Below are 24,432 nucleotides of genomic sequence, written 5' to 3'. Positions count from 1 at the left end.
TAGCAACTCTACATCCTTCCTAAAATGAGGCCTCCAGACCTGTACACAGTTTGTTTGTTATTTGGTTTTTAGGAGAATTAGCAACTAAGGCCATATTGCTCTGGGGATATGTGGTGGTCATTTCCTTGACCTTTCCGCATCCTCCATATTTGGTGGTCACGGGCTCGAACCCCGGTCTAATCAAGAAGCGTGTGCTACGCACTGCTGCTCCTGCCCACCTGGTTATGGAGGTGCCTCCTGTACACAGTACACTAGGTGTGGCCTGCCCACTGCCTTATACAAGGTGATAATCGCCTCCTTATCCCTGCTCGCAAAATTCCTGAATATCATTGTTAAGACTCCATGTTCTACTCTGGTAGCCTGTCTGTCCTGCTCAGAAAACTTGATATCTGACTGCACAATTACCCCCAGGTCTGTTGCATCCGTAGCCAGGTGGGCAGGAGCAGCAGTGCGTAGAACACGCTTCTTGATTAGACCGGGGTTTGGGCCCGTGACCACCAAATACAGAGGATGCGGAAAGGTCAGGGAATGACCACTGCATACTCCGGAGCAATATGGCCTTAGTTGCTAATGCTCCTATAAACCAAATAACAAACAAACAACCCCAAGGTCTCTGTCATTCTCCACTACCCTGAGTGTAACACCACTCAGTTGGTATATTTCTCTGGGGTTACTGCTACCCAGTTCCCTGACAAAAGCCAACATGAAAATTACACACATGAAAAATACCTACACGGATAAATGCTCACATAGAAAAATGCTCACACAGAAGAGTGCTCACATTATTTTTAGTTTACAAAAAAAAATTATTTCATATTTCAAAATTCAACAAAATGTTGAATTCATATATTTTATTTCTACTTCTATATGATGGATTTTAATATAACTTTTGATTTTAATATAAAATAGAATATCTGGATGTAAAGGTTTGTAATGGAAATTACAGAAACTAGAATGCTCTGGTTTTATTGCAACTAAATATTGCAACTAAACGATAGGTGGAACAGGACCAGGGTATGTCTGCCAGGGGCAAAGGTTGATGACGTTGTAGAGCGAATATCATCTTTTAAGGGCACAAAAGGTGATATAGTTGTACATGTTGGCACTAATAATATTAAGAGTAGGAGACCGGCAGAATTACTTAACAAGTACAGGTCACTGTTGAACAAAAGCCGAGAATTAGGGTTGAATTTGAAAGTGTCTGCAATTCTGCCCAGACACGATAGGAGGGATTATATGATGAGAGCCTTGTCGATCAATTCGGCCCTGGAAAGATTGTGCAAGGCTCAAGGTGTAGAATTTTTTTCAGCCTGGACTGTAATTGTTAACAGGAGAGATTGCTTCTACAGGGATGGGATACACTTAAATAGAAAGGGTACAAGAATATTTGCTGATGCTATCGAGGCAGTGTTAGGTGGGTCGGAAAACTGCTAGCTTGGGGGGAGACAAAGACCAATAGATTGACAGTAGCCACTGGCAGAGGTGAAAGAGATTCTTGCACTGCTTCTATTAGAATGAGCAGAAGCCTGAAAAACAAGATGCATGGTATTTCAGAGACTGCTGGGAGCCATTGCGGTACAAGTAAACACATGGGTTGTGTTAGGATAGCTAAGAATAGAAACAGGTGCAGGTATACTTGCGTGTACACCAATGCTAGGAGTTTAGTAAATAAATTTGATGAATTTGAGGTATTGCTCAAAACATCGAAGGCAGATATTATTGGGATATCAGAGACTTGGTGTCACACAGATATAAGGGATGCAGAACTGCAATTTGGGGAGTACAACGTCTACAGAAAGGATAGACAGGATAGGAAGGGAGGAGGGGTTATGCTATTAGTTAAGAAACACATAAAAACCAAGGAAGTGAAGCCAGTCGACATCGCTGGACAGTGCAGTGTGGAGTCAGTTTGGTGTGACATAAACATTGGGAGATCAAAATTGAGAGTAGGAGTGTGCTATAGGCCTAATGACTCTGATGAGTATAATAAGGAACTGTACAGGGAAATAGAGTGGGCCAGTAAATCAGAGAGTCTTATAATGGGAGATTTTAATTTCCCAGATATTGACTGGAATTTGGGGGCTGGTTACTCACACACTAGCAGGACTTTTGTGGATTTATTGGATGATTGTTTTCTACATCAGCATGTTCGGGAGGCAACTAGAGGGAGTAATACTCTTGATTTGATAATCAGCAGTGATTCTTCATGCATTAAGAATCTGCAGATAAATGAACCACTAGGTGGCAGTGATCACAGTGTGCTGAAGTGGGATTTACTCAAAGAGGTAACTACCATTAGGGGTAAAGGGAAGGGTTATTGCTTCCGTAAAGGCGACTACGATGGACTGAGACAGTATTTAAATTCTATACAGTGGGACCAACTGATGATGTTACCAACAGCAAATTCAAAATGGGAAGCATTCAAAGAACTTATCTTGGAAGCTACTAGGCTTTACATACCAACTAAGAAATATTGTTCAAGGTTTAGGCCAAAATGGATATCAGATGAACTAATGAGGCATATGGCAGAGAAGAAAAATGCATGGGATACATACAAATTAACACATGACACAGAAGCCTATGATAGATACAAGTTGATATGCAACCAAGTTACAAAGGAGGTTAGGCAGGCGAAGGCAGATTACGAGAAATCCTTGGCAAGGGATGCAAAGAAAAACAGCAAAGAGTTCTTTACTTATGTAAACTCTAGAAGGAAGGGGATGAATCAGATTGGTCCACTTGATATTGATGGGTCAAGTGTTGGTGATCCTGCTCAGGTAGCTAACAAACTAAATGAATATTTTGCATCGACATTCACACATGAGGAGTTATTCAGCGAGGGGAATGCCAGAGGTGTATTCAACTCTAGCAGTAAGCTACAGAATCTTGAAATAACTGGGAGTAAAGTGGAGGAGAAACTGTTGAAGATAAACACAAGAAAGGCACCCGGGGTGGATGGGATCTATCCAGTTATATTAAAGGAGGCAGCAAAGGAAGTAAGCAAACCCTTAGCCATAATTATGAAAGCTTCCTTGGACTCTGGGGAGGTACCCATAGACTGGAAATGTGCAAATGTGACCCCAATTCACAAAGGAGGATCAAAGGCTGACACAAGTAATTATAGACCTGTGAGCTTAACTTCTGTTCCAGGAAAATTAATGGAGGCACTGGTTAAAGAAGCACTGCAGGATCATTTAGACAAGACTTCAGTTATAGCTCAGACACAGCATGGTTTTGTTAAGGGGAGGTCTTGCCTGACCAACTTGATTGGATACTATGATGCAGTCACAAAAGAACTGGATGCAGGGAATAACTTTGATATTATATACTTGGATCTTAGAAGGGCTTTTGATACTGTTGCACATGGAAGACTGCTACACAAATTGGAGCAGTGTGACATTGGAGGCAAATTGCTGCTATGGATAAAGGGGTGGTTGAGGGGGAGAAGACAGAGAGTGGTAATCAATGGACACTGCTCATCGTGGACTGATGTTATTAGTGGAGTCCCTTAGGGCTCAGTGTTGGGTCCATTATTGTTTTCTGTATTTATAAATGATATTGATGATGGTATATCGGGCTCAATGTCCAAGTTTGCAGACGATACAAAGGTTGGCAGGGTTGTCAAGGACACTACTGACACTATGCTGCTGCAACAGGATCTGGAAAGGTTGAGCAGATGGGCTGAGAGGTGGCAAATGAAGTTTAACATTGACAAATGTAAAGTACTACATATGGGAAACAGCAACCCCAGAGCAACGTATCAACTCTGTGGTACTACACTGACAGTGGTAGAGAATGAAAGGGACTTGGGGGTGGTTGTGCAGGCAGATATGAAGTTCTCTGAGCAGTGCAGACGGGCTGCAAGAGTAGCTCATGGAGTATTGTCAATGATATACAGGAATTTTTCCAGCAGGGATAAGGAGGTGATTATTCCATTGTATAAGGCGATGATCAGGCCACACCTAGAGTACTGTATACAGGTCTGGAGGCCTCATTTCAAGAAGGATGTAGAGCTGCTGGAACGAGTACAGAGAAGGGCAACAAGATTAGTGAATGGAACAAAGGGGTGCTCTTACAAAGAAAGGCTTAAGTTTTGCAAATTACAGTGTCTGGAGACTAGGCACCAGCGAGGTGATCTGATAGAGGTGTATAAAGCCTTGAATGGTTTAAGCATGCTCAATGCTGATGGGATTCTTTCTCTAGCTCAGAAAAATCACCTGAGAGGGCATAAATTCAAATTGAGGAAAGACAGATGTAGGATAGACGTGCGGAAATTTGCCTTTAGCCAGCGGGTGGTTGGTTGGTGGAACAGACTTCCATCCCTTGTGGTGGAGGTTGATAGCCTAAATAAGTTTAAGGCTCAGCTGGACAGGTATTTTGAACGAACAGAGGGGTGAAGTGGAAGTGGGTTTTTTTTTTTTTTTTTTTTTGGCTGATGCTGCATAAGCTTGCTTTCTTGCATCAAATGCCTCTACTAATGCTAATGCTAATGCTAAAGCCTTTTATTTTATTTATAAAAATAAATTATTTTTTCTCTATCTTACAAAGTGAACAGTCAACAATTTTTGGTTTTTTATCAACAAACAACTAATTCAGACATATTTCAGTGATTTATTTATTTGTCAAGGATTTAAATAGAAATTTCATCACAGAAAAGACGGTGATTTGCCTAATCCAACAGCAATAAATTTTGACATTCCTGAGAAGTACCATCAACTGATACTTCATGATTCAGGTGTGGATGATGCAGAGAGAATTCTGGTTTTAGATGATAAAGAACCCTTGGTTGAATTGAACAAAGATACAATTTACGGAGATGGCACCTTTGATAAAGTTCCAAACATGCTTTACCAACTGTATACGTGGCATGCCAAGGTTTGTAACGCATATCCGACCTGTATTTACATTTTGTTACAGAAAAAGAACTTGGATACTTATAACAGAATGTTTGAAATCACGAAGCTGTTGGTTCCAAATCTGGTGCCTCAAAAGGTTTTAGTGGATTTTGAGCAGACTTGCACAAATGCAGCGAGGATTACCTTTCCACATGTCGAGGTCAAAGGGTGCTATTTCAATCTGTGTCAGAGTCTCAGCAGGAAACTCAGAAATATTGCTTTGAAGACTGAATTTGAAACTGATATAAATATAAAACTCAAGCTGAAATCTCTTGCTGCATTAACCTTTGTCCCAGTCCATAATGTGAGGAGTGTCTTTGATGAGCTTGCCGCCACATTTCCAGATGAAGATAGCTATAATGAGGTGCTCACATACTTCCTTTTCCCCATACACTGAGGGTGCAGCAGGTAGAGATCCCCAGTTTCCAATAAGAATATGGAATCATCATGATGCAGCTCTTGAACTGTCGCCTAAAACTACAAACTGCTGTGAGGGATTTCACAATGCATTTAATTCAATGATATGATGAACTGTATGACTTGGTTGCCACTTTTGTGCAGGAATATGAGCAGGTAGAAGACAAACTGAAATACTTGCAGAGAGTGGCTAACCTACAGTAATGAAAATTCTATTAAAATCCTTGACAAATAAATAACTCACTGAAATATATCTGAATTAGTTGTTTGTTGATAAAAACCAAAAAGTGTTGACTGTTCACTTTGTAAGATAGAGAAAAAAATAATTTATTTTTTTTCTATCTTACAGCATTTTATTTCCTGTAATTTCCATTACAAACATTAACATCCAAATATTCTATTTTATATTAAAATCAAAAGTTATATTAGAATCCATCGTATAGAAGTAGAAATAAAATATATAAATTCAACATTTTGTTGCATTTTGAAATATGAAATAATTTGTTTTTTGTAAAGGAAAAATAATGCGAGCATTCTTCCGTGTGAGCATTTATCCAGGTGGGTATTTATGACTGTGGGGTTTTTTCTGTGTGGATTTTCATGTGGGCAATTTTCATGTGCTCATTTATCTAGTCACCACTGCTGTCCATATTCAGTACTTTGCATTTGTCAATGTTCAATTTCAGTTGCCTTTTCTCAGCCTATTTGCCTAACTTTTCCAGATCCTGTTGCAGCAGCAGCATACTGTCATTACTGTTATTAACAACCCTACCAACCTTTCTATAATCTGCAAACTTCGACATTAAGCTTGATATACCTTCATCATTATCATTGATAAATATACAAAACAATAATGGGCCCAACACTAAACCCTGGGGAGCACCACTAATAACATTAGTCCACGAAGAGTAGTGTACATTGATAACCACTCGGTCTTCTCCCACTCAACCATCCTTTTATCCATTGTAGCATCTTGCTCTTAATGCCATAGTGCTCCAATTTGTACAGTAGTCTTCCATGTGCCACAGTATCAAAAGTTTTCCTAAAATCCAAGTATATGATATCAAAATTGTTTTTTGCATCCAGTTCCTTTGTGACCTGGTCATAGTATCCAATACAAGACTTTCCCTTAACAAACCCATGCTGTGTCTGAATTATTACTGCTGTTGTCTCTAGATGATCCTGCATTGCTTCTTTAACCAATGATTCCATTATTTTCCGTGGAACAGAAGTCAAACTAACAGGGCTGTAATTATTTGTGTCGCCCTTTGTGAACTGGAGATACATTTGCACATCTCCAGTCTATGGGGACTTCCCATCAGCCCAAGGATTCTCTCATAATTATGGCTAAGGGTTTGCTTATTTCCTTTGCCACCTCCTTTAATTAATAGGTGCCTCCATAGCCAGGTGGGCAGGAGCAGCAGTGCGTAGCACACGCTTCTTGATTAGACCGGGGTTCAAGCCCATGACCACCAAATACAGAGGATGTGGAAAGGTCAGGGAATGACCACCGCATATCCCCGGAGTAATATGGCCTTAGTTGCTAATGCTCCTAAAAACCAAATAACAATAACATAACAACAACCTCCTTTAATATAATTGGATAGATCCAATCTACCCCAGGTGCCTTTCTTATGTTTAACTTCAATAATTTATCCTCCACTTTGTTCTCAGTTTTTACAAAATCATTTAACTCCCTGTTAGAGTTTGATAAACATCTGGCTCTCTCTCCTTCTTGAATAACTCCTCATGTGTGAATGTAGATGGAAAATAGTCATTTAATTTGGCAGCTACCTCAGAATGATCATCTACAGTCAAACCACTGATATCAAGTGGACCAATCTGATTCATCCCCTTCATTTTAGAGTTTATATAAGTAAAGAAGTCTTGGCTGTGTTTCTTTGCATCCATTGCCAAAGATTTCTCATCATCTGCCTTTGCTTGCCTAACCGCCTTAGTTTGCACAACCTCTTTGTGACTTTATTACAGACTAGTTTATATCTACTATAGACTTCTGTGTTGCACGATAATTTAAATGCATCCCATGCATTTTTTTCTCTACTACGAGTCTCATTACTTCATCTGACATCCATTTAGGTCTAAGCCTTAAACAGAATTTCGTAGTTGGTATGAAAGCCTAGTACCCTCTATGATTATTTCCTTCAATGCTTCCCATTTAGAATTTAGAATTCGATGATGGTAACATCAGTTGGTTCCAGTGTCTAGAATCTAAGAACCGTCTAAAACCACTATAGTCACCTTAACGAAAGAAAAACGGCTTCCTTTTATCATTGATGGTAGTTATATTTTTAATTAAATCTCACATCAATACACTGTGATCACTGCTACCTAATGGTTCTTTTATCTGCAGATTCTTAATGCATGAATAATTACTGCTGGTAATTAACCTCAGGGGAGCTCACATCTGGTGAGTATGGGCTTGGCACACCCAGGGTCCTGAGCTGGATATCATCATTCTTCTCTTTCTTGGTGATTCCCTTCTACTTCTCTCTCTCTCTCTCTCTTTCAGGATAATGCAGCATAAGCCTCAGGCATAAGTCTAATAATATATACTAATAATAATCAGATCAAGAGTATTACTCCCTCTGGAACAAGCTGCTGTAGAAAATAATCCAATAGATGCACAAACATCTATCCTCTTGTGGATTAGTTAGTCAGTCAGTGTGTGACTAACCAATCCACAAGTTCCAGTCAGTCGATATCTGGAAAATTATATCTCCCATTATAAAGCATTCTGATTTACTGGCCCACTCTATTTCTTTGTGCAGTTGCTCATTTGACTCACCAGACTCGTTAGATCTATAACACATTCCTACTGCTATTTTTACTTGCCCAGTGCTTATGTCCCACCAAACTGACTCAACGTTGCACTGGCCCCCTATGTCAACAGGATGCACTACCTTAAATTTTATGTGCTTCTTATCTAAGAGTGGACTCGTCCAGTTTTGATTTGTGTCAGTGATTTCGTAATCCTTAGATTATCGATTTTACAGTGTTTTTGGCCACTGTCCAAAATATTAAGATGGATACATTAATGTACAGTGAGTTTGTATAGATAAGTTTTGTTCAGATTGGTGGGGGGATTGTCCTGATTCAAGTGTTTTTTAAATTGCATTTTGGCAGTAAAAATACATAGCTTCTATGTTTTAAACACAATAGTTATCCACTAGCGGATAACTATTGTGTTTAAACATAGAAGCCATTGCTTCTTCCATGCTGTGAGTGTTTTTGGCACCAAACCCTGAAATAATTTGGCCGCTGCCATCTTGTCTGGAGCACTCTCTGGCTGAATAGATATGGAAAAAGATTTAACTAGTTAATATGGTAGGAATTTATGAGTGGCCCTTATTTGGGTGAATACAGTGTTGATAATAGTAAGGCTTTGGCGTTAAACTGAATATATATAAACTTTGGGCTAGATTTTGCATCATCATAGCTGGCCTTCTATTGGTCCTATGGAGGCGACACATGGTTGTTAGCCACCCCAGAAAAATTATTTATTTTATGCATATTTTTCAATGCTATCCGGTGGCTTAGTTTCAAGATATAAATATCACACCTTCCTTTCAATTATGTCCCATCTTCAATAAGTCAGCCACAGCCATACACTTTTACTTATACCTTATATAGACTATCAGTTAGGTTTTGGGTATACTTATTTTGACAGTTGTGACAAAGTGAAGATACAGAAGAGGATTGTGGAATTTCCTGAGTTATGGAAACTGAAGATTTAATATTAAATAGAGAAACTTTTCTTTTACAGGATATATCAAGTGAATTATTATATTTTCTTGTTGTGTTTCCTTATTATTTGATAACACATACACAAACATCAATATGGAAACCAAAGCAGGTAGATCTTTGAAATGAGAAGATAAAGGACATGAAAATTTTAACTTGGGTGATCATAAGGCTAATACAGACGATGTTCCCTCCACTGCTGCCTCTGTAACTAGTCAAACTCTTTTGTCAAGAAAAAAAACTAAATATTGATTGATTTAATTGCAACTTCTACAACTTGAAAAATCATGATATGGCAAAATTATGCCACCTTTGAATTTAATGGGAATAGAAGAAATCTTAACGATACTGACTTCAACCCCCCCTCCCCATTTTTGCATACTTAAGGATTTCTCAAGAAAGTTTTCAAAATGCAGTTTTCATCAGCGATCCATAAGCAACAACCATGTCAAATTTCATCTTTATAGCTTAATGGGAAATAGGAGATAAATTGATTGGTCGGCGAGTGAGGTCTTTCATTTTTATATATATAGATTTTTACAGTATTTTAATTGTATAATAATAATATACTTTATTTTATTTATATCACTTTTAAGGTATTTTAAATGCTAATTGTAGTATTTATATTTATTTATAAAACTTTATGTTACAGAGATTTTGTATAACAATTTTTAAACACAACTGGTCAGTGTTGTTGAAAGAAGCAATAGGTAAAGATAGAGTCAGTTAATACTATTTCCTTCCATGATAGTTGTGATATACTTTTTTCTAGCATATATGAGAATAAGAAATTAACTTACCCTGACTGTTTCATTAATCTTGTTAATAATCCAAGCAAAAAGACGACTGTAAAGTGCTTTACATAAGGCATTTCTTGCGTAGTTTGCCTAAAAAAAAAAAAAAAAAGAACAATGACATCTTCATGCTACTGCTAATTAATAAACAAAGTAAAAACTTTTCATAATAAAACAGGGTCTTAAGTTTCGTACATGCTGTTTGTCATTTATATTGTTCACTTTGTGTAAACTGAGTGGGCTTATGCAATATCATTTACGTTATTCCACTGTATAACAAGTAGAGTTTGTCATCTAGAGGAGCAGTGCTTTTCAACACAATGGCATGTTTTTCACTACCCAAAAGCTTCTCAAAGTTCACCATTATGTGGATATTATCGTGGAACTTCTGTAGAATTTGTTGTGACAAACAGTTAGGCCTAATGTAGCTGAGAGGTTGTTTGTTTTGTTTGATATTTCGTTTTTAAGAGCATTAGCAACTAAGGCCATATTCCTCCGGGGATATGCGGTGGTCATTCCCTGACCTTTCCGCATCCTCCGTATTTGGTGGTCATGGGCTCAAACCCCGATCTAATCAAGAAGCGTGTGCTATGCACTGCTGCTCCTGCCCACCTGGCTACAGAGCCATTGCACTGAGAGGTTAATTGAAAGACTGAAGTAGTACATGCTCTATGAGTTGACCATGGTTCAAGCCAGTGACTGCTATATCTTCTTCTTCAATAGGAGCATTTCCATTTACAATGGGTTTCTTTTTTTTAAATCAGCTAACCGCAGAAAGTTTTTATGTAGTGAATGTAACAAGAACCTTGATAAAAAAGGATATGAATGACTTCACGTTATTATTATTTCATGTTTATAATATTTTATAAAGCATATCTTATAAAATGCACACATACAGAATAAACAGAAATTTCTTAATTTTTTTATTAAAACAGGTAAATTTTGAAACATTTTTCATATTGGCTTAATTTGTTAGAGTAATGCCAGAGTTTCACTCAATTAAGGCATTTACAAAATTAAATTTGGCAGAGAATAATTTTTTCACATTTCTATTTTATGTTAACAACATTTTTCTGAAAATGTATGTATAATAAATTAACTTATTTTTAGAAAATACAAATTATGTTCTTCCCTGCTCATACTGGTAATTATCCAGTTGACCTATGAATTTATTCAAACTATTAGCCTCAGTTACCAGGCAGAAATTGTGAGGACAACTTGTGCCTAGTAGCCAATCTCTTTAGCCCACATAATCAGATTCTTGTCTTGTATGGTCTTCCTTTTGCAAAGATGGGCATTCAGTTGCCCGTCTTTGGACCCTTTCAAAAAGCTCAATGTCTTTTTTCAGATGAGGTCTCCATACTTGAACACAGTATTCCAAATGTGATCTTACAATTGCCTTATACAAAGTGCAAAGTGTGTTAGTTGTCTGACGGCACCAGGGGTTTCCCCATCTCCGTGTTGTTACTCTGTTTGTGTAGCACAGAACTCTGTGAAGGCCAGAGATTTAAAAAGTGTGTGGGGGAGCAGAAGGATGTGTACCATTGTTTGCCTTATACAGTGGGATTATGACCTCCCTATCTCCTACCTCCACAGGATAATGTTCGGTAAATCAATGATGGGAGACCATGGGCTTTCCTGGCTGCCTGTTTAAACTGTTCAGAAAACGTCATGTCTGCCTGTATCCTAAGTCCCAGATCCCTTTCCTCCTCTGCTGCTTTTAATTCAACCCCACCAAGTGTATAATTTATTTGTGGGTTGCTATTCTCCAAGTGTAAGACCTTTCATATAGCACCATTAAAAAACAGCTGCTACTTATCTGACCATCTCTGAAGTCTGTTCAAGTCATTCTGAAGGAGAGCTGCTTGGAACTGATCATTAATGACTCTGCTGATCTTTACTTCATCTGCCAATTTTGACATGATCCCTTCTATCTCTTTGTCGATGTCATTTATGAAATTGAAAAACAACAGTGGCCCAAGAACTGATCCTTGAGGGACTCCACTCCTGACATTACACCAATCTGAAGAATTCCCAACCTGTTGAAGCCTATGTCAAAATCCTATTGTTGGCATTCGTGGCAAGCAGACATACCTATTAGAGCTCTTCATAGTGACAGTAAAGAAGTATGGTTAAGAAGGGATATGGTTATATTGGCAATTTGGGTAGGGTCAGCAATATTCTGCTTTCTCCATTCCACGATAGGCAGAGGTGTCGTCTGATATTTACCACTCATTTTTCTGATTGTTTTCCAAATGTTATGTGTGGGAGTTGCTTGATTGATGGTTGAAGCAAAGTGGATCCAAGTGGCCTTTTGTTTGTTTGTTGTTTGTTATTTGGTTTTTAGGAGCATTAGCAACTAAGGCCATATTGCTCCAGGGATATGCGGTGGTCATTCCCTGACCTTTCCGCATCCTCTGTATTTGGTGGTCACGGGCTCGAACCCTGGTCTAATCAAGAAGCGTGTGCTACGCACTGCTGCTCCTGCTCACCTGGCTACGGAGGTGACCACGTGGCCTTTTTATTACTGCATCTAACATACCTTGCTCTAGCACATTTATATTGAATGAGATTAGCCGTTGTTGGATTTCACCGAAAAATATTCCAAGCTTTATTTTGGTCTTTTTTTAGTTGCACGGAATTTGTCACTCCAGAGGATTTTGGTATGGCTTTTCCTGCTGCATGTAATATAGTTTTTGCGACATACTCAACTGCTTCCTTGGCTGGGGAATTTTTGGATAATTTCAGTGTCGAGCTTAGCTAATTTTTTATACATCTCCCTGTCTGCTTTACCAGTGAGCCATTGTGGAATTTTAGTAAGATTATAAGAGGGCTTCTTTAGTGATTCAATTGTTATGGAAAAATGATCACTATGCATTAGATCATTGTTTATTGTCCGCTTCAGAGTAGGATACAAAGTTGCTGAACAGATAGACAAGCCTATTGCAGTATTTGTTCCGGAAGGAAGGTGAACATAAGTAGATGACCCATCATTTAGAAGAAGATGCTTGTTATCGTCTAAACATTGTTCAATTAGTTTTCCTCTTTGATCAATACTGTTGTTACCCCATAGTGTGTGATGACCAATTAAGTCTACAAGAATGAGGAAAGGTGTGGGGAGTTAATTTATGAGGTTGTTTAGATCATTTTGTTGGATGGAATAGCTTGGTGGAATGTATAAGGAGCAGACTGTCAGCAGCTACACAGACTGCTATTGCCTCGAGGGTTTGTTATAAGGAGGGAACATGTGGGTTTGTTAAAACAGTTACACCACCATGTGCAATATTTCAGTCCACCATGTGGAATATTTCAGTCGGTTCTATCTTTTCTGAAGATATTATACTGAGACATATTGGTGTGTATTTAGAGGTAAGGTTGTATAGGTCATTAATATTGGCACGGAAACCAGGACAATTCCACTGAATTATTGTGTTCATTGTTTATCTCTTGTTAGACTTTCCAAGCTTTTTCGTGTTGCCGAGGTTCTTTGTTTTTCACTGTTGGTTTTATCTTTCTTAGGAAAGTAAGGCCTTTCTGTGTTCATGTCTTCTTCCAAGAAAATTTGTAGGACAGGGTCATTTGTGGGTTTTTCTTTAGAATCCATTTCCTGTTGGTGATTAGAAGGTATGATTTGTTTTTCTTTGTGTCCTTGGTCCAGGGAGTGGAGATTTTCAATTGGTGCGTTGACTGCCTGAGTTTGAGTTGCACTGTACAGCGATTGTATGTAGTTCGAGAAAGATTCTTTTGAGGGATACTGTTAGTTCAGTTTGCGATGCGGTTGATTGGAATTTTTTGGTGATTTAGCATTAGCATTAGTAGAGGCATATGATGCAAGAAAGCAAGCTTATTCAGCATCAGCCAAAAAAAAACAAAAAAAAAAACACACCACTCCCATTTCACCCCTCCGTTCGCTCGAAATACCTGTCCAGTTGAGCCTTAAATATGTTTAGCCTATCAACTTCAACAACAAGTGATGGAAGTTGGTTCCACCAACAAACCACCCGAATCCCATTGGCATTGAGCATGCTCAAACCATTCAAAGCCTTATACACCTCTATCAGATCACCTCGCCGGTGCCTAGTCTCCAGACTCTGTAATTTGCAAAACTTAAGCCTTTCTTCGTAAGAGCAACCCTTTGTTCCATTCACTAATCTTGTTGCCCTTCTCTGTACCCGTTCCAGCAGCTCTACATCCTTCTTGAAATGAGGCCTCCAGACCTGTATACAGTACTCAAGATGTGGCCTAACCATTGCCTTATACAAGGGAATAATCACCTCCTTATCCCTGCTAGAAAAATTCCTATATATAATTGACAATACACCATGAGCTACTCTTGCAGCCCGTCTGCACTGCTCAGAGAACTTCATATCTGCCTGCACAATTACCCCCAGGTCCTTTTCATTCTCCACCACTGTCAGTGTAGTACCGCAGAGTTGATACGTTGCTCTGGGGTTATTGTTTCCCATATGTAGTACTTTACATTTGTCAATGTTAAACTTCATTTGCCACCTCTCAGCCCATCTGTTCAACCTTTCCACATCCTGTTGCAGCAGCATAGTGTCAGTAGTGTCCTTAACAACCCTGCCAACCTGTGTATCATCTGCAAACTTGGACATGATTTGATATCCCATCATCAATATCATTCATGAACACCGAAAACAACAACGGACCCAACACTGAACCCTGAGGAACTCGACTAATCACATTAGTCCACGTTGAGCAGTGTCCATTGATTACCACTCTCTGTCTTCTGCCACTCAACCATCCCCTTATCCATAGCAGCAATTTGCCTCCAATGCCACACTGTTCCAATATGTGCAGCAGTCTTCCATGTGCAACAGTATCAAAAGCCTTTCTAAGATCCAAATATATAATATCAAAGTTATTCCCTGCATCCAGTTCTTTTGTGACTACATCATAGTATCCAATCAAATTGGTCAGGCAAGACCTGCCCTTAACAAAACCATGCTGCGTCTGAGCTATAACTGAATTCTTGTCTAGATGATCCTGCAGTGCTTCTTTAACCAGTGCCTCCATTAATTTACCTGGAACAGAAGTTAAACTAACAGGTCTATAATTACTTGTATCAGCCTTTGATCCTCCTTTGTGAATTGGGGTTACATTTGCACATCTCCAGTCTATGGGTACCTCCCCTGAGTCCAAATAAGCTCTCATAATTATGGCTAGGGGTTTGCTTACTTCCTTTGCTGCCTCCTTTAATATAACTGGATAGATCCCATCCACCCCAGGTGCCTTTTTTATGTTTATCCTCAACAATCTCTCTTCCACTTTCCTCTCAGTTATTACAAAATCATCCAGCTCACTGCCAATGTTTACTTTACCTACATCATTCTCCTTTCTGAATAACTCCTCATGCGTGAATGTAGATGCAAAATACTCGTTTAGATTGTTAGCCACCTGAGCAGGATCCTCAACTGTTGAACCATCAATATTCAGTGGACCAATCTGATTCATCCCTTTCCTTCTTGAGTTTAAATAGGTAAAGAACTCTTTTCTGTTTTTCTTTGCATCCTTTGCCAAGGATTTTTCATAGTCTGCCTTTGCCTGCCTAATCTCCTTTGTGACTTGGTTACAGACCAACTTATATCTATCATAGGCTTCCATGTCACCCATTAATTTGTATGTATCCCATGCATTTTTCTTCTCTGCCACATGTCTCATTAGTTCATCTGACAACCATTTAGGCCTAAACCTTGAACAATATTTCTTAGTTGGTATGTAAAGCCTGGTAGCTTCCAAGATTAGTTCCTTGAATGCTTCCCATTTTGAGTTTGCTGTTGGTAACATCATCAGTTGGTCCCACTGTATAGAATTTAAATACTGTCTCAGACCATCATAGTCGCCTTTACGAAAACAAAAACCCTTCCCTTTAACCTCTGATAGTAGTTACCTCCTTGAGTAAATCCCACTTCAACACACTGCGATCACTGTCACCTAGTGGTTCATTTATCTGCAGATTCTTAATGCATGAAGAATCACTACTGATAATCAGATCAAGAGTATTGCTCCCTCTTGTTGCCTCACGAACATGCTGATGTAGAAAACAATCATCCAATAAATCCACAAAAGCCTTGCTAGTGTGCGAGTGACCAACCCACAAATTCCAGTCAATATCTGGGAAATTAAAATCCCCCATTATAAGACTCTCTGATTTACTGGCCCACTATTTCCCTGTACAATATCTTATTATACTCATCAGAGTCATTAGGCCTATAGCACACTCCTATTCTCAATTTTGATTTCCCTATGCTTATGTCACACCAAACTGATTCGACACTGCCCTGTCCATCGATGTCGACTGGCTTCACTTCCTTGGACTTTATGTGTTTCTTAACTAATAGCATAACCCCTCCTCCCCTCCTGTCCTGTCTATCCTTTCTATACACATTGTATTCCCCAAATTCCAGTTCCGCATTCCTTATATCTGTGTGACACCACGTCTCTGATATCCCAACAATATCTGCCTTTGATGTTTTGAGCAATACCTCAACTTCATCAAATTTATTTACCAAACTCCTAGTATTGGTGTACACACAGGTATACATGCACCTGTTTCTATTCTTGGCTACCCTAACACAACCCATGTGTTTACTTGTACCGCAAAGACTCCCAGCAGTCTCTGAAATATCCTGCATCTTGTTTTTCAGGCTTCTGCTCATTTCAATAGAAGCAGTGCAAGAATCACTTCCACCTCTGGCAGTGGCTACTGTTAATCGATTAGTCCTTGTATCCCCCCCAACTAGCAGTTTTCCGACCCACCTAACACTGCCTCGACAGCATCAGCAAAAATTCTTGCACCCTTTCTATTTAAGTGTATCCCATCCCTGTAGAAGCAATCTCTCCTGTTAACAAGTACAGTCCAGGCTGAAAAAAATTCTACCCCTTGAGCCTTGCACAATCCCTCCAGGGCCGAATTGATCAACACGGCTCCCATCATATAATCCCTCCTATCGTGTCTGGGCAGAATTGCAGACACTTTCAAATTCAACCCTAATTCACAGCTTTTTTTCAACAGTGACCTGTACTTGCTAAGTAATTCCGCCGGTCTCCTACTCTTAATATCATTAGTGCCAACGTGTACAACTATATCACCTTTTGTGCCCTTAAAAGATGATATCCGCTCTACAAAGTCATCAACCTTTGCCCCTGGCAGACATACCCTGGTTCTATTCCACCTATCCTTTTTGCAAAGCATGTTCCCCGCTTTCCTGACAATAGAGTCACCAACAATCACTAGTTCCTGTGGGACCAGCGCATTCTGCCTAGGGGGCTGCCTCTGTGTTGCCTGATGACCAAGTGCAAGCTCTGGCATTGATGTGGGCGGCTGAGAGCTTGATGGGCCCCTCAATTTATTTCCTTCGAGGGCATCCACCCTGTCCTTCAAGCTCTCATCAAGGCCCATAACAACGCTGAGTTGTCGCCTGATTTCCTTGCACTCCTTACATCGTGCACACACAAAGACATCCCCCTTGGCAGTATCATGTCCCGTACCCGACTGCTCCGCAAACATCAAGCAAACAGTGCATTTTAAAAGACTGTGATTCAGAGGGCAACTGCCCCCTCAGTTCTTCCCTGAACCACAGCACTCCCATTAGATTGAGCCTTTTGCTTTTGCTGCTCTGGTCTGAGTCATGATTCCGATTTAATTCAATAAAATTTCAAAACAAAATTAACTCAAAATAAAATTAAATTAATTAATATATCCCAAAACAGTTATAACGCTATATTTATATTTTCGGTATCTAGTGTTTTCTACGAGTTCCCTTTATATAACTTCCGTATCACGTGTACCACTATAGTTATGTATTAATTACTTGTTATGATTAAGTCGTTATATATATATATATATATAAATATATATAGAGAGAGAGAGAGAGAGAGTTAAAAGTACAATTTAATTGACAATAAAGTTTATCAAGATTAATAGATTTACTGATTAATTGACAATATTATATTATGCACTATACTACACTAAGCTTATGCTATCGTGTAAAAATGGCGGGAATTGACGAACGGTACTTCTACGGACTCGTAAGTATTGATTAGCTTCCAAATCTCGCTATCTCAATTTAGAATAAACTAAGGATCCTGACTAGGTCTATAATCTACTTTTAGAAGATAATTTAATATAACAATTGGTTAATAAATCGACTAAATTTGGTTAAAAAAAAAGACCTCTCGTTCAATTTGTTACACGTGGATTTGATACCATTACCGATACTAAGTAATACCGACAAAATCTCTGCCTAAGTTAAACTTTAAACTAAGTATCGTAACTAGGAATATAATGCTACTCTAGAAATAAGTTAATATGACAATTTAAGCAAATAAATCAGAAAATAAATCAGGAAAAACTTCTCTGTTCCAAGAGCGTCAAAGAGCTTTGTCCGCACAGGCTACTCTCGTTTCCAGCCTGTCAATGTTAAACTTCATTTGCGACCTCTCAGCCGATCTGCTCAACCTTTCCAGATCCTGTTGCAGCAGCATAGCGTCAGTAGTGTCCTTAACAACCCTGCCAATGTTTGTATCATCTGCAAACTTGGACATTTAACCTGATATACCATCATCAATATCATTAACAAACACAGAAAACAACAATGGACTCAGCGCTAAACCCTGAGGGACTCCACTAATAACATTAGTCCACGATGAGCAGTGTCCATTGATTACCACTCTCTGTCTTCTCCCCCTCAACCATCCCTTTATCCATAGCAGCAATTTGCCTCCAATGCCACACTGATCCAATTTGTGCAGCAGTCTTCCATGTGCAACAGTATCAAAAGCCTGTCTAAGATCCAAGTATATAATATCAAAGTAATTCCCTGCATCCAGTTCTTTTGTGACTGCATCATAGTATCCAATCAAATTGGTCAGGCAAGACTTCACCTTAACAAAACCATGCTGTGTCCGAGCTACAACTGAAGTCTTGTCTAGATGATCTTGCAGTGCTTCTTTAACCAGTGTCTCCATTAATTTTCCTGGAACAGAAGTTAAAGTCACAGGTCTATAATTGCTTGTGTCAGCCTTTGATCCTCCTTTGTGAATAGGGGTCACATTTGCACATCTCCAGTCTATGGGTACCTCCCCTGAGTCCAAGGAAGCTCTCATAATTATGGCTAAGGGTTTCCTTACTTCCTTTCCTGCCTTCTTTAATATAACTGGATAGACCCCATCCACCACAGGTGCCTTTCTTGTGTTTATCTTCAACAATTTCTCCTCCACTTTACTCTCAGTTATTACAAGATTCTCTAGCTTACTGCCAGAGTTGAATACACCTCTGGCATTCCTCTTCCTGAATACCTGCTCATGTGTAAATGTAGATGCAAAATACTGATTCAATTTGTTAGCTAATTGAGCAGGTTCATCAACAGTTAAACCACTGACGTCAAGTGGACCAATCTGATTCATCTCCTTCCTTCTAGAGTTTACATAAGTAAAGAACTCTTTGCTGTTTTTCTTTGCATCCCTTGCCAAAGATTTCTCGTAATCTGCCTTTGCCTGCCTAACCTCCTTTATAACTTGGTTACAGATCAACTTATATCTATCATAGGCTTCTGTGTGATGTGTTAATTTATATGTATCCCATGCATTTTTATTCTCTGCCATATGTGTCATTAGTTCATTTGACATCCATTTAGGCCTAAACCTTGAACAATATTTCTTAGTTGGTATGTAAAGCCTAGTAACTTCCAAGATACGTTCTTTGAATGTTTCACATTTCGAATTTGCTGTTGGCAACATCATCAGTTAGTCCCACTGTACAGAATTTAAATACTGTCTCAGACCATCGTAGTAGCCTTTACGAAAGCAATAACCGTTCCCTTTACCCCTGATGGTAGTCACCTCTTTGAGTAAATCCCACTTCAGCACACTGTGATCACTGCCACCTAGTGGTTCCTCTATCTGCAGATTCTTAATGCATGAAGAATCTCTACTGATAATCAAATCAAGAGTATTACTCACTCTAGTTGCCTCCCTAACATGCTGATGTAGAAAACAATCATCCAATAAATCCACAAAAGCCTTGCTAGTGTGTGAGTGACCAACCCACAAATTCCAGTCAATATCTGGGAAATTAAAATCTCCCATTATAAGACTCTCTGATTTACTGGCCCACTCTATTTCCCTGTATAATATCTTATTATACTCATCAGAGTCATTAGGCCTATAGCACACTCCTACTCTCAATTTTGATCTCCCAATGCTTATGTCACACCAAACTGACCTCAACACTGCACTGTCCAGCGATGTCGACTGGCTTCACTTCCTTGGATTTTATGTGTTTCTTAACTAATAGCATAACCCCTCCCCCCTTCCTATCCTGTCTATCATTTCTGTAGACGTTGTACTCCCCAAATTCCAATTCTGCATTCCTTATATCTGTGTGACACCACATCTCTGATATCCCATCAATATCTGCCTTTGATGGTTTGAGCAATACCTCAAATTCATCAAATTTATTTACCAAACTCCTAGCATTGGTGGACACTCAAGTATGCATGCACCTATTCTTTTTCTTAGCTACCCTAACACAACCCATGTGTTTATTTGTACCGCAATGACTCCCAGCAGTCTCTGAAATATCCTGCATCTTGTTTTCCAGGCTTCTGCTCATTCCAATAGAAGCAGTGCAAGAATCACTTTCACCTCTGCCAGTGGCTACTGTTAATCTATTAATCCTTGTATCCCCCCCCCCAAGCTAGCAGTTTTCTGACCCACCTAACACTGCCTCGATAGCATCAGCAAATATTCTTGTATCCTTTCTATTTAAATGTATCCCATCCCTGTAGAAGCAGTCCCTTCTATTAACAAGTACAGACCAGGCTGAAAAAATTCTACCCCTTGAGCCTTTCCAGCGCCGAACTGATCGACAAGGCTCTCATCATATACTCCCTCCTAGCGTGTCTGGGCAGAATTGCAAACACTTTCAAATTCAACCCTAATTCACGGCTTTTTTTCAACAGTGACCTGTACTTGTTAAGTAATTCTGCCGGTCTCCTACTCTTAATATCATTTGTGCCAACGTGTACAATTATATCACCTTTTGTGCCCATAAAAGATGATATCCGCTCTACTACGTCATCAACCTTTGCCCCTGGTAGACATACCCTGGTCCTGTACTTTTGAATTCCAAAATGTTGTTCTTTATATCTTTATGGACCAGAAACCCAACTCCACTTCACTCCTTTCACTGTTTCCATTGGTATACAGCAGATTTCCACTTGATAAACTTATAAGTGATTCATTTCTTCTTCTTTCAGCCAAACTGATGATATTCCAATTCACATTTTGTAATTCCTTTTCCAGCTCTAATATCCTGTCTTCACCGATGAGTGATCTTACGTTATAACAGGCCAAGTTCAGTTTCCGTGCATGGCAGCCTGGCCATATCCTGAGATTCTTAGTACCCTCTACTTCCACTCTGATCCTCTCGCTGATGTAAGAGGGGGAGTGAAAGCTGCTGGAGACTGAGGGCCATTTGTTTGGTCGTGCTGTCATATGCTGGAGGGATATGACAGCACAGGATTGAGGGCTGTTACTTTTTCCAGAGAGTTATAAATTACTAGAATAAGTTACCTAGAGGCTGACAGTTTGGGGAAATTCAAAGGTCAGCTGGATAATTACCTACAGGAGGAGGGAAATGCATAGGTTGTCCCTTTCCTTTTCTCTTATTAATTATTATTATTTTTTAATTTTCTTCCTTTCATTATTGTTTTATTTTATTTATTTTTTGTTATTATTATTATTATTTTTTTTTTTGGCTGGTGCAGCATAAGCCATAGGCTTTCTTGCACAATGTAGCCATTGCTAATACTAATACAGACAGTTCCCGCTTCACGAGTTTTTTTTTTTTCAAAGTATCAAGTATCAAAAAAATCGAAAATATGAACATTAATTGCAAAAACTGAATGTTAAACATTCATAAATACTGCATTTCAAACCACATGCGTATACAATACAGGAACTCCCCAACTTACAGAAGGGTTCCGTTCCACGGAACTCTACGTAACTCGGATTTTGCATAAGTCGGAATTTCACCCATGCTTATGCAGCACTCACAACTGTGCTCGTTGAATTGATTGAATCAAAAAAGAAATGTTCGACCAACGTGAAAATAGAATTATTCATTCAATTTTTTATCTCATGTGCAGGAAAAATTACAAAAGCGTGCAATTTAAAAAAATTTCAAAATTATAAAATTACAAAAAAAGAGAGGAGACAGGCATAACATCAATAAGTTTTACCTCTCAAGCATCATTGCCAGAATCGACGTCTTAGGCTGATAAGTATGGTGCTGAGGAGATTGAGGGCTGTGGAGTTTTAGAAGGGGTCAGATGCTCAACCTTATGAAAGAACTTATTAATGGATGACTGGATGGCGGCTTTTTTCTTTTCATTGTAGATTTCTTTGTAGCAAGCAAGCATTCACCTCTCTGTTAACTTTTAAGAATGGTTGCTGTCAGTGTCCATCTTCTCAAACCTCACCATTGCCAATGCAATTTCACAAAATGCCATTACCATCTCTCTGGTGGTGAAGCGTCTCGGCTCCTCATTTGGTTCATCTTCAGCTTCCTCAGCATTTTCTTTCACCATCGCTGCCTGCAAGTCAAAAAGTTCTTTGTTAGATAATTCCTTCTCTTCTTCCTCTATTAACTCCTCCACGACTTTGGCATCAACCTCCAACTGAAGTAGCTCTGAAATCTTTACAATCTTATCTGTAACCTCTTCATATGATTCGTCTTTTTCAAATCCTTTGAAGCCTTTTGCATGCTGTGGGCATATTTTCTTCCATGAGCCATTTAAACAACTTTTAGTAATTTCTTCCCAGGCCTTACTGATGTTTAAGATGCCGTGGTAAATATTGTAAGATTTCCAAAAGTCTCTTAAAGTAAAATTTTTCTCACGGTCTACTGTAGAAAATGCCTGAGCAAATGTTGTGCGTAAATAGTATGCTTTTAAATTTGCAATAACACCCTGATCCATAGGTTGGATGAGTGAAGTTGTGTTTGGTAGTATAAATATGACTCTCACGTTTGAATTGAAATCACCTAGATGTGTAGGATGTCCAGGAGCATTATCTAATAGAAGCAAAATCTTGAAAGGAATGTCATTGTCTTTACAATATTTTTTAACCTAGGAAATGAAGCAGCATTTAAACCAATCCTCAAAGAGAGATATTGTAATCCATGCTCTCTGGTTCGATCGGAAATGCATGGGTAGGGTGGCTTTATTGATGCTCATGCATTCTGGAAATGCATGAGCATTTCCAGAATGGCACACAAGCAGTGGTTTTAATCTATAATCTCCCGCTGCATTAGTCCCAAGCAGGAGCGTGGTCCTATCTTTTGATGCCTTGAAACCTGGCATTGTATTTTCCTCTTTGGCAATGTATGTTCGATCCAGCATTTTTTTTCAATAGAGAGCAGTCTCGTCAACATTAAAAATTTTCTGAGTTGAATAGCTGCCTTCATCAATAATTTTTTCCAACACATCACAAAAGTTCTCTGCAGCTGCAGAATTGGTACTGGCAACTTCACTGCATACTTTATAATGTTGTGGAAACCAGCACAATGCTTGAATCTATTAAACCACCCATTGCTTGCCACAAACTTGGGTTGGGGTTCGCTGTATTTATTCTTAATATCTTTATAAATACTTGTCGCTTTTGCTTGAATGGCCAGTGGACTTAGGGGCACTTGCTTCTGAATCGGATTATCCATCCATATTATTAACAGCTTTTCCATTTTCGATATAGCACCTGAACGCTGTTTTGTGATCACTGTTGATCTTAAGTGCGTTGATCCTTTGACACGTTCTTTTATATGTGCACTGTCTTTTAAAATATTATTCACCATTGAAGCAGCGAGACCAATTCCCTTGCAATAGATGACAAACTTTGTCCTGCTTTGTACTTCTTAGTCATTTTCATCTTCATTTCTAAATCAATTTTGTTTCGTTTCCTGGCACTACCACCACTTGCACTTTTCATTGGTCACTTCCCTTCATCATTGTAATACGTAAACAGAAACGTAGAGAAGTTTCTGAAAATTTGTTTTTTATATGATTGAAGATTTCAGTGAAGGGGAACTCATTTCAATATAATACCGTAACGTAAAAACCCACAGAATTCCAGTTATTGGTATTATCACAAATGCAATAAGGTCGAGTTTACTACCTGTTTATAATAGATTGCACTAAAAGAAAAGTCCAATAAACCGGAAAGCGCAAATTGTTTTTGTTTTATGGTAGCGACCTCCAGAAATGTGTTTTAGAAAAATATCACAAAGGTATTCAAAAATTGATTCTTATAACATATGATAACAATAAAAATGTAGTGCAATTTCCATTATAAAATGACCTTTCAGAGAGATAAATAGCGATACCTCCATTTATTCCTACAGGATGCAAAATAACTTTCCACAATTTTTTTAAGTTTGCACTGGCCGGCAAAGACTTACGTAAAGTCGAATTTCCGTAAGTCGAGTATTACATAAGTTGGGGGGGGGGAGTTCCTGTACAGTGTACCCTGCTTTACGATATTAA

At 38.9% G+C, this 24,432-nt stretch overlaps 1 protein-coding gene across 1 annotated transcript in view; it reads right to left on the bottom strand.

Moving 5' to 3' along the window:
* The window catches only part of LOC150075139 (unconventional myosin-Ib-like), a 317,137-nt gene extending 294,655 nt beyond the window's left edge, over positions 1 to 22,482 (bottom strand). Inside the window, exon 1 of the mRNA XM_090388377.1 lies at positions 22,408 to 22,482. Within this exon, the coding sequence (XP_090244503.1) occupies positions 22,408 to 22,482 (75 nt within the window). The remainder of the gene's footprint in view (positions 1 to 22,407) is intronic.
* Between the last annotated feature and the right edge of the window lie 1,950 nt (positions 22,483 to 24,432).

The sequence above is a fragment of the Mastigoproctus giganteus genome, chromosome 14, assembly GCF_048544385.1.
Source record: "Mastigoproctus giganteus isolate SK-2022 chromosome 14, ASM4854438v1, whole genome shotgun sequence".
NCBI lineage: Eukaryota > Metazoa > Arthropoda > Arachnida > Uropygi > Thelyphonidae > Mastigoproctus > Mastigoproctus giganteus.
Note: the sequence above shows the minus strand (reverse complement) of the source record. Positions and strands in the feature narration are given on the sequence as shown.